At 38.9% G+C, this 11,893-nt stretch overlaps 1 protein-coding gene across 1 annotated transcript; it reads right to left on the bottom strand.

Annotated features, from left to right (window-relative positions):
* Positions 1 to 5,941: 5,941 nt before the first annotated feature.
* LOC487175 (protocadherin beta-14) lies at positions 5,942 to 9,677 on the bottom strand. Its single transcript, XM_038530387.1, has one exon. The coding sequence runs from the start codon at positions 8,730 to 8,732 to the stop codon at positions 6,336 to 6,338; it is 2,397 nt and encodes a 798-aa protein (XP_038386315.1). The 5' UTR covers positions 8,733 to 9,677; the 3' UTR covers positions 5,942 to 6,335.
* Between the last annotated feature and the right edge of the window lie 2,216 nt (positions 9,678 to 11,893).

Genomic DNA, 11,893 nt, shown 5'->3' with positions numbered 1-11,893 from the left:
ATACCATGATAGCAAAAGTTTATGCTATTCTAAGAGCATAGATAAAGGTCATGTAACAAGAATTTGGAAGTACAGAAAAGACTTTTCTGGAACAAAAATTCGGTGGTGGGTAAAAATTTCCAGATAATCCCAAAACATGACTGCAAATCTGAGATGAGAGAAGTGTTTTGCAAGAACTGAAAGAGGATAAATATGGCTGAGCCACACAGCAAGAGGAAAGAAGTAAGAACTGATATTGGGGAGATAAGCAAATAATTTTGTAAATCCTGCCAAGGCATTTGGACTCAACACTAATGGAAACGCAAGATTATTAAAGGCTTTTAAATGGAAAAGATGCTACTGATCTCAACTAGAAATACAGTAATAAGCTTGTAATAAAATGATAAAGATACGGGTGGTGGTGACAGATGACATGGAGAGAGTGAGATAAGAAGAAGTGAAAAGAAATGTACCCTTTTTTCAGGCTTAGGGAACTGAGTGAGTGTTGGTGCTATTAACTGATAGAGAAAACAGGAAAAGAAGAGAGGAACAGGTATAGAGTTGGAGAGGATGTTTCATTTTGAGAAAGGGACCACTTAAATTTAAAACATGTTGAATTTGAATTGTCCATAGAGCATCCCATATAGTTATATAAATGATCTCCCATTGTGTAAATTAAGTTGAGAAAAGAGGTTTGAGTTGCAGAGACAAATTTGGAATTTATTGGTATAAATGGTGGTTGAAGCCCTTCAAGAAAGAGGTAAGTTGTAGATTAAGAAGAGTATGCTTGGGCAGCCTGGCTGGCTCAGCAGTTTAGGTCTGCCTTCAGCCTAGGGTGTGATCCTGGAAACCCGGGATCGAGTCCCAAGTTGGGCTCCTTGCATGGAGCCTACTTCTCCCTCTGTCTCTCTCTGTGCTCTCATGAATGAATGAATGAATAAATAAAATCTTTTTTAAAAAGAGGACTATGCTTGATTTTGTGATTTCAGAGACTACCATCTCTAGAAAGTGTCCATGGTCTTATATGACTAAGACTAAAGTAAAAGTAGCCACGATCTTAGGTGACTAAGACCAGGAATTAAGAAGGCTAGAAACAGAGATAGGTCAAACTCAGGACTTGGAATTGTGGCAAGGGATGGACAGAGTAAAACTATAAGAAGTTATATTTAAAAAACCAAATGTCTTTATACCACTTCTCTCCTATGCTCTTGTTTAAAGCCAAACTTATATGTCTCATTTGATTTTCTAATTTGATGACTTGTATGTGCAAAGACTAAACAGGAAGATTTTCTAATTTCTTTTATCATATTGAAAATATTTTACTTTTAATTTCCAGTGCTACTGTTGAGAAATTGTCAGCATGGAACATAGCTGTCTAACTGCCATGTGTTTAAAGATTACATGTCTTTTCCTATGCCTTTTCATTTTTTAAAAAAGATTTCTCTTTGTCTTTTTCTTTCTGAAACTACACAATGATGTTTCCAAGCATGGTTAGCTTTTTTTTTATCCTGTTAGGTTTATTTGAGTCTCTTGAACCTGTATGTTGACATTTTAATCATTTCTGGAAAAATCTCAGAATTTTTAAGTATATATTATTAATCTCAGATTATATTATATTAATCTCCCCGAGATTATATTAATAATCTCAGAATATTTTCATATATATTAAATATATTAATAATTTATTATATAATAATATTATAATTACTACAATAATAAATATACATATATTTTTTTAAGTAAGCTCCATACCCAACATGGAGCTTGAATTCACGACCCTGAGATTAAGAGTTGCATGCTCCACCGACAGTCAGCCAGGTGACACTCCAATATTTTTCATATAATTGCTGTTGATCCTATCTTAAACTTCTTACTCTGTCCTATGTTTCTAACCACCTCCTCCATATTTTTCACCTTCTAAACTCTCTGAGCTGTATGCTAGATAAATTATATTCTGACCTTTTACTTCATAAATTATTTATTTGGGTATATCTACTTTCCTATTAAACCTTTTATTCAATTTTGATTGAATTTAAAATTTGGTTATATTTTTCAGTTCTAGGAGTGCTATTTGGTTCTTTAATAATCTATCAAATTTCTTATTCTCTATTCATCTTTAAGCATAATTTGCATTTCAATTAAAATGTTTAGCATATTATTAGATTATGTTTGGTAATTAAAATGTTGGAAGTATATTTCTGTATTCTCTTTTTTTTCCTGCTGGCTCTCACTCATGGTGTCATGTTCCCTTGTGTATGCAGTTATCTTTGTGTTCTAGTTACTTATTTATATAAATATTTTAAGCCTTAGGATGAACTTTCTTTTATAGAAGGTCTGCATTTAGTTCCATCAGGATCTGGAAGCACTACTTTGTCAACAACCATGTTAAATCAAGTTCAGTGCTAAAAAAATCTAATTCAAAGCTGAAATTCTACACAAGGGCTCATCCATTTCCACCTTATTTTCACCTTAAAGGTGTAGTTCTTAGGGATACGTATTTATTAATGCAAGGGTCTTCTATGACCTTTACTTTGTTATGCTTTGATTTTCTCCCTTATTATATAAACCATCAAAATAGAAGTTCACACTTCCCAGGATTCCAAATAAACCAGGGAAAAGTTAGATGTTAAGCTCATTTATCTCTCTCGGTTCCTCTTAGACATTAATTGTAGCCAGATAACATATTACTGTCTTATTAGCTAATTGTTTTCAGTGGAAGCATTGGTCTACATAATCTATACCATCCTTACTAAAAGTAAGTCTCAATGAGACTTGTCTCACAATTATAAGTAAACTCTTGCTTTCTGAAATATAGGCAATTGACCTCAAGAAGATAGAGAAATAATGTGCATTTTTTACCTACTTGATCAATACTAAATCAACCCAATAATGCTGCAATCAATTTAAACAATCTCTCTCAGAAGAGACAATTTCTGTAATTGAGATTAGTATAGCTCCCACTTCTCTGCATTCTTTATTCTCCTGTAAATAAACATATCTTCCTGCCTACACCTGTTCCTTCTTCTCTCCTTCTAATATGCTTATTTATATATTTGTACAATTATAAGATATTATGTATTATATGGATATATACAGCACTGTACCAGAAATCCCAGTATCTTCCTTCCTTTTAAAACATTTGGTATTGGGGGGATCCCTGGGTGGCGCAGCAGTTTAGCGCCTGCCATTGGCCCAGGGCTTGATCCTGGAGACCCGGGATCGAATCCCACATTGGGTTCCCAGTGCATGGAGCCTGCTTGTGTCTCTGCCTCTCTCTCTCTCTCTGTGACTATCATAAAATAAATTTAAAAAATAAAACATTTGGGATTTATCCATGTGGCTGTATATACACCTAGTTTGCTCCTTTTGATAATATTCTGTAATATATTTTCATAAACATTTTCCACATTTATAAGTTTCTTTATTGATGAATATGTAGGATTGACTCCTGTTCTTTGCTCTCCCAAGATGAACATTCTTAGGCATATCATTTGTGAAGCTATGAAGGAAATTTTTTGGCTTATACATCTGAAAATAATATAATGTTGTGTGTCAACTATACTTCAATTTAAAAAAAAAAGAATTTTCTGGCTTAGCTACTCCAAAGTGGAACTGCTGAATCACGGTTATGTTCACTCTAAATTTCACCAAATACTATTAAAAATCTCTCAAAGCGGGCTATACATGTGATTTCCTATTGTTCCACTTGACATTATGTAAATTCCTCATCTTTACTAATGCTATGGATATAAACTAGGTGTCTTATTTTAGTATATTTTTCACCAACTAATGAGGTCAAGCATCATTTCATGTTCTTTATAGACTTTGTTTTTCCTTCTTTGAATTTCCTTTCCCTTTTTCCCTTTAAAAAATGTACTGGCTCTTTTTAATTTGTGTTAATCTGCAACAGTTACTTGAATCATCTGAATATTAATCTTCCTCAGTTAAACTGCTGCAAGTAGCTTTTCCTTGCCTTTTAGCTTGCCTATGTATGCTATCTTCTAGTTTTGAAGTAATGATATTTGTCAATTTTATATCTTTATTGTTTGTATTTTTAAAACCTTGTTTAAAAAATTCAATCTCAGGGCACCTGGCTGGCTCAGTGGTTGAGTGTCTGCCTTCAGCAGGTCATGATCCCAGGGTCCTGGGATTGAGTCCTACATTGGGCTCCCCACGAGGAGTCTGCTTCTACCTCTGCCTATGTCTCTGCCTCTCTCTATGTCTCTCATGAATAAATAAATAAAATCTTTTTTAAAAAAGAAATTTGGTCTGATAGTAAGGTTATAAAGCTATTTTTACCTAGGTTTATTACATTTTCTCAATTAAAATACTTCACCTCTTAGATCCATAGAAAGTTTATTTTTATATGGCATGAGATGAGGATTTTCTTTATATAGTGAGCCAATTTTCCCAATAATATTTGCTAAATGATATATATATCTTGCCCCTAAGCCCAGTGATTTTGACACCTTCTCTATCACAACCAAGTTCTCTTATATAAAAGGATTTGGCCCCGGATTTTATTCTATCTTGTAGTCTACAAGTCTACTCCTGAATTATTTAAATAGCATATTCTATTATTATCATCTATTTTTTAAGATTTATTTATTTTAGAGCGAGACAGAGAGAGTATGTGGACGCTCAGGGAAGGGTAGAAGGAGAAGGAGGAGAGGCAAGGGGAGAGGGAGAGAATCCTTAATCCTCAATCTCTGCTAACCAAGGAGCCTGACATGAGGCTTGATCCCAGGACCCCAAGATCATGATCTGAGCTGAAATCAAGAGTCCCATGCCCAACAGACTAAGCCACTCAGGCAGGTGCTCCTGTTCTTATCTATTCTTATTAATGAATAAAAGCATAAGACTTACTTCTTATGAGTCTGAAGGATTAAGAGGGCCCAAGACTTTGTTTAAATATCTATTTATGTGAAATTCTCACAACCAGTAAATATCTATTGCAACACAAGATAAAACCAGTAAAAAATTTCACGAAGGAGGGCAGCCCGGGTGGCTGAAGCACTCACTGCCTTCAGCCCAGGGTGTGATCCTGGAGATCCGGGATCCAGTCCCATGTCGGGCTCCCTGCATGGAGCCTGCTTCTCCCTCTGTCTGTGTTTCTGCCTCTCTCTCTCTCTCTCTCTGTCTCTCATGAATAAATAAATAAAATCTTTTTTAAAAATTCATGAAGGAAAGAAAAAGATTCATAGGGAATTGGAATTTGTTGCACCCATTTCACAATGTCAAATTCCATTTTATTATACTATCTAGTCTAAATATCTAAATTTATGAGAGAAATTGCAAAAATGTAAGGCACACTAGCTCCATATTCACACATTATAGCTATGAAAATCTCTACCTATAATCTTCCATTAAGCTATCTACTTGTATATTGGAGATATAATCTGTAACACCATGAGGAATCTATAAACTTACAGATACAGACCCATTCCTTCTTTGTGGTTATCAGAGAGAGGCCACAAAATATTAAGGATTTTTTGTACTTATGCTCACAAATCAATGGAAAAGTGAACCCAATTCATTTCTTTAACAGTTTGAATGTTCAATTCAGTTAAGAAGTTTTTATCTGTACTCTTCTGATGGAGAGTTATTCTATTCAGAATGATACCATGAATTACTATTCTAGTTAAGTCATGAACAATATAAGATAATATAAATTTAAACTAGCAAACATGATATTAAAGAAAACGAAAAAGCCATATCTAGGCCCACAGCAATATAAAGCTCCTTCCCCATAACAACAACAAAGGAGAATTACTTAAAAATCAGTAATTTTCAATGTGGTAACTTTTATTTTGTCACAAAGTGAATTTTTGAAAAATACTACAAGACAAAAAGCAAGCAAATAAGGTATCCTAGTACTGAATATGGAGAGGTATCTTTTTTATTACACTTTATGATGAAAATGTGCAAAATGAGTAGTGAAACAAAAATACTTCCACCAAGATTCAATAGCATTTTTTATTTTTGCTTTCTCTTTGATAAAATATCTACAAATAAATTACATATATTGCGGCATTCACTCTTAATACTTAAGTTGTACCTCCAAATAATTAGTAACATTGTCTTGCATAACAGCAATGCCATTATCACAACAAAAAATCAGCAATAACTCCGTTAATGTAACATTTTTGACCAAACAATCGAAAAAAAAAAAAACCTAGAAAACACACAGATTATATTTCCACTTCATTATGGCCACAAATATATATTTGTGAGGAGAGTGGAAGAAATGATAATGCATGCAACTGAGGTACAACCTAATATGCATACCAGATTTGCAAAAACAATCCAGAGATTGTCAAGAATAACAAAGGACTCGAAGTTTAAAATAAAGTATTTTATTGAATGTTGAATCCAAAACTATTGCGGAAGTTCTCATTTTCCCCTGTATGTCTACCAGTGTCAGGGACTGGAAGACTGGGGATAATGGGCTTGAGGAACTTGAACTCGCTGGTCCCAGTCCCTCCCGTCAGACACACCTCGTACTGGTAGCTCTGGGACAGGGTCCCCGCGCCGCTGACGTCCACCAGGTGGCCCGGAAAGTGGCCCTCGGGCACCGCGCAGCCACCCCCCGACGCCGCCCCGCTCCTCCTGCACAGCCGCACCGCCACGAACGCCAGCGCCGAGCACAGGAAGAGCGACGACACGGACGCCAAGGCGATGACCAGGTAGACGGTGAGCGGGTCGGCCCGGGCCTCGGCCGCCGCCACGTCCGGCAGCGGCAGGTAGGGCTGCGAGAAGCCGTCCACCAGCAGCACGTGCAGCGTGACGCTGGCCGACAGCGGCGGCTCGCCATTGTCCTTGACCAGCACCAGCAGCCTGTGCCTGACGGCGTCGCGCTCGCTCAGCAGCCGGGCCGTGCGCACCTCGCCGTTGTGCGCCCACACGCCGAACAGCCCGGGCTCCGTGGCCTTGAGCAGCTGGAACGACAGCCAGGCGTTCTGGCCCGAGTCGCCGTCCACCGCCACCACCTTGGTCACCAGGTAGCCCGCCTCGGCCGCCCGCGGCACCAGCTCGGTGCAGGGCGCAGAGCCGTTCTGCAGCGGGTACAGCACGAAGGGCGCGTTGTCGTTGTCGTCCAGCACCAGCACGCGCACCAGCGCCTGGCTGCTCAGCGCGGGCGAGCCGCGGTCGGCCGCGCCCACGCGGACCTCGAAGGCCTGCAGCGCCTCGTAGTCCAGGGACCTGAGCGCGAACAGCTGCCCGTTGTCCGCGTTGATGGACACCAGCGAGGCGAGCGGCAGGTGCGGGTCCCGGGGCGGCAGCAGCGAGTAGGTGACCTGGGCGTTGGCGCCCGCGTCTCTGTCGGTGGCGCTCACGGTGCCGATGTGCAGGGCGGGGCTGTTGTTCTCGCGGACGCGCAGGGTGTAGGTGGTCTGGCTGAAGGCGGGGGCGTTGTCGTTGACGTCGGAGACCGTCACGGTGATGTTGTGCTGGGTTTTCAGCCTGGGGGTCCCCAGGTCACTGACGGTGATCGTGATGTTGTACTCGGATCTTGTCTCTCTATCCAGTGCTTTTTCCGAAACTAAAGTGAAAAAGTTCTTGAAGGTTGGTTTCAGAAAAAAGGGGAGCTCATCCTGAATAGAGCAAACCATCCTTCCATTGTCCCCAGAATCTTGATCTCGTACACTAAAAAGAGCAACCAGAGTCTCTGAGGCGTTCTCTGGAATTGACTTTGTAAATGATGATATGGTCACTTCTGGTGGATTATCATTTATATCTATTACTTTAACCACAAGAGTACATTCTTCTGAAAGACCCCCACCATCTGTTGCCTGAATACTTATAGTGTAGAATTGTATTACTTCAAAATCCAGGCATGATCTCAAATGAACTTCCCCAGATATTGGATTGATTTCAAATGTTTTACGGATATCTTCTGAAGCATACAAAAATGTGTATGATATTTTCCCATAATTTCCTGCATCCAAATCATTAGCAAAAATGGTAATAATCCAGGAGCCAACAGGTGTGTCCTCCAGAACATGCACTTCATAGAGACTCTGAGCAAACTCAGGGACATTGTCGTTGATGTCCAAGACCTTGATGAGAACCAAAGTTGTCCCAGACCTGGGTGGAGATCCACCATCCAGTGCTGTGAGTGTTAATGTGAGCTCAGGCTCCTCTTCATGATCTAATTCTCTGTCTAGGACCAGTTCTGGGTATATCTTCCCATCACTACTATCTCGGATTTTAATGTAGAAATGAGAATTGGGGCTAATTGTATAGTTTTGGAGACTATTGGTTCCTACATCCAAATCTTGGGCACTCTCCAATAGGAATGTGGTTCCAGTAATGGTACTTTCTGATATTTTAATAAGTATTTGCTTGTCCAGAAACGTGGGGGAGTGATCATTTATGTCCTTGACATACAGTTCTGCCCGAAAAAACTGTAAAGGGTTTTCTAAAACCATCTGAAAATGCAGCACACAGGGCTCAGTGGAGCCACAGAGCTCTTCTCGGTCCAGTTTCTTATTTAGGAGCAAATCCCCGGTCAGTAAATCAAGATGTAAATGCTTTTCATTATCATCCGACACTACTCGGGTCTCCCGTGAGGATAGCTCCTCCACGCCAAGCCCTAAATCCCTTGCAAGATTGGCCACAAAAGAACCAACTTCTGTCTCCTCTGCCACAGAATATTGCACAGATTCAGGACCTGCCTGAGATAATCCCAGTAAAACAAAGAAAATCAAGACTTGCCTTTTCCGCAGAGTGAGCTCCCCTTTGATCTCCATGGCTCCTTCCAGCAACCTCTTTTGTAGAAAATTTTAAGTTCAGCCCTAATTTTGGAAGCTGACGCTCAATTTTTTAAAATAAGAACGCCCCCCGGAAGGTATATAGCCCTCCAGCAGCTTTAGTAGATGAAGCTCCTTTACTGCTTCTCTTTTCAGTGGTTTGAATGGTCTCTGTTCCCCAGAATAATGAAGCCCACAGTGTTGTCCATGCGCTAATGTCATTTTATCCTACAGCGCCACCATGTGTTTCCATGATTTTTTTTCAGTAAAATTTTTTTTCTCTTGAACAAGTAATTCATGAATACATCTGTAGTATTTTAAAGCAAATCCCAGACATCATATATCTTTACCCCTACTTTACCAAGTATCTCTAATAGATAAAGACTTTAAAATATAACTATGATGCACTATTACAGTCAACAGAGTTAGCAATAATTCCTTGATATAACTTATACTCAGTCTGCATTTGGTTTTCCTTATTTTTCTCCAAAAATTTTTTACTGTTAATTTGTCTGAATCAGGATCCAAACGGGTCTTTACTGAGCATTTAATTAGTGCTGTTTTGAATGCTGACAAGACCTTATTAAGATGTCCTGGACTGAGGAAATAATATTTTATTTAGGTCATTTCTTGAGAATTTCAAATATATTCCTCCTCTACTCTTGTAAATACTTTTGAATTCAGTCAATATTAATCATTAATGTCATTACTCTTTTCATTTACATATTTTAAAAACACACATGTAAGGATTTGGAATAAATAGTATAGATTTACCCCTTGCCTTTATGGAGTTCACTGGCTAAAAATTTGGCGGTAACATATGAAAACGTTTAGCATAAAACTCTGGAAAAAACCCAAACACCTTCATTAGAGGAGAGAGAAAATAAAGTATCTTTCAAAAGACAAAGAAGGCCTAGAGTTCAGAATCATTAAACCAAACTAAATAGCATTTCAAGAAGATGGGGAAGATCAGTGGTAGCAAATGCTTCAGAAACTCCCCCAAAATGAATATTCTGAAGATGGTCATTGTGAAGGAGTCTAATAGATGTTTCCCCAAAATTGGTTCCCTTTATACTAAATTGGTTCCCTTTATACTAATAAATGTACTGTACACAGGCACATGACTACTCTCGATTGCCTGTTCCAGTCTGCCTTGTAGTTGGGTATGGCCAGTTGAATAAAGTTCTCACTAATATTGTGAACAGAATTTTTGCCATTTCTAGGTCTAGAAGAGAAGACATCTGGATGTGTTTCCTTCCTCCCAGCCAACTAGAACCTAGATGTGTCAGTCATGCACACATTATGACATTGCAGTAGGGAATGTAGAGCAATTACTTTCCATAAAACTTGTTTCTGGAAGGATTGTAATGAGCAAAGCTGCCTCATCTACCCAGTCATTTACACTTGAACTGTTATAAGGACATACACACTTTTACAAGCCACTGTGTAGTTATACTGCTTTGTTCAGCAATATAACCTTACCTAACTTTCACAGAAAACCTCAGTCACCTTTACAATAGCAGTTTCAGAGTGGTCACAGTGAAACTCAGATGGCACTTGGTTGAAAAGCAAGAGGGATAAGGAAGTAAAAATGACAATCCTTTCAAATTTAGCTGGAAAAATAAGAAACTGATGGTATCCGTAGGAAAATTGAAACTCAATAGTTTTTTTTAAGCCTAGGGAGATTTGAAGTTATTTAAAATGCTGATTTGTAGTATTCAACAGAGAGGAAGAAAAGTGAGATACCAAAGAGAGGATTAATTCAATGTGAAGCCCCTAAAAGGTGGTTAAACATAGGCCCCAGAAAGTAAATGAAGAGATCGGGCTTGCATAGAAAGTGACCTTGGTAGAGGTCATTATAAGTACAGATGCTATTCAGTGTGTAGGTTTGGGGACAGAAAATTCAGAGAATTTCTATTTGATAGATTCTATTTTTCTCAGCAAGGTATTAAGCAAATTCCTCTGCTTAAGGGGAATATGTAAGTAGTAGGGTGAGAAATATAAAGATAACTAGGTTTGAAGTAGCAGTTACAGAGAAAAGAAGAGAAAGCTGATTAGGAAAATACAAAACAATTTCTTGGTCTTCAAAGCTAAATTAAGTTTAGATGTGTTAAACTCATGTGATAGTATTGATAATTTTCTAAGTTTTGACTTATAGAATGCAGCACCAGTGACATAACAGAAGAGACAATTATATTCATCTGGAGTGGAGTTTCATCGGGTGGTTTCAGTAAAGGAAAATTGAACAAGGGAATAAAGAATATGCGCATGAGGGTGACTAGGAGTGGCAGACCAGGGAATCAGCTGAATAGGAGAGAAATGAGAGCACAAGGGGGGTTACTATATAGTAGCAGCATCATAGTAGCAGCATCGTAGAATGGAGGTTTTCATAAGGTCAAAGGCAAGATGTGATAGGAATAGCAGAATGAGGGGATTAAAGACACAGAGGATTCTATTCTCAGAGATATCTGAAATCATTCTTTCATAGAAAGAACGATTTTGGGTGGTGAAAAAGTACAGCATGTAGCCAGGGTTCTAATACCTGACATTGAGGACAGGAGAGTGTCCTAGGGGCTGAGAAGCTATGTTATTTCTTAGTGGAATGGGGAGTGGTAGCAGAACTTGAGTTAGAAAGGAGATGAGGAGAACCAAGTGTTTGTCAGCTAAAATGTCTTTATGTCCTTTCTCATGGAGAGTTCTAATCTCAACTGTTACTTGGTTTTTACTGGTAATGGTTTTCAAGAAAATCCTCTCTGGGAGGCTGGGCCATCCCTTACAGCTCCATTTGGTAATTGACCTTCTCCCTCCACAGACAGCATGTAGTCCTTTGATATAAAATTGGCTGATACAGGGACCCCCGGGTGGCTCAGCTGTTGAGCGTCTGCCTTTGGCTCAGGGAGTGATCCTGGAGTCCCGGGATTGAGTCCCACATCAGGCTCCCTGCATGGAGCCTGCTTCTCCCTCTGTCTCTGTCTCTGCCTCTGTGTGTCTCTCTCATGAATAAATAGATAAATAAATTTTTTAAAAATTAGCTGATACAGTTTCATTTTTATGCATAGGCTTAAATTTAACTGTAAATGAGATATTCGAAGCATAAGAGGAAAATTTGTTTTTAGCAACACATTTGAAGAAAATTGGTTGGTTACTTCTATCTGGGCATC

This window comes from Canis lupus, chromosome 2 (assembly GCF_011100685.1).
Source record: "Canis lupus familiaris isolate Mischka breed German Shepherd chromosome 2, alternate assembly UU_Cfam_GSD_1.0, whole genome shotgun sequence".
Classification (NCBI taxonomy): Eukaryota; Metazoa; Chordata; class Mammalia; order Carnivora; family Canidae; genus Canis; species Canis lupus.
Note: the sequence above shows the minus strand (reverse complement) of the source record. Positions and strands in the feature narration are given on the sequence as shown.

Excerpts from the sequence above, each read along its gene's own strand:
- LOC487175 (XM_038530387.1), bottom strand. The coding sequence starts at position 8,732 with ATGGAGATCAAAGGGGAGCTCACTCTGCGGAAAAGGCAAGTCTTGATT.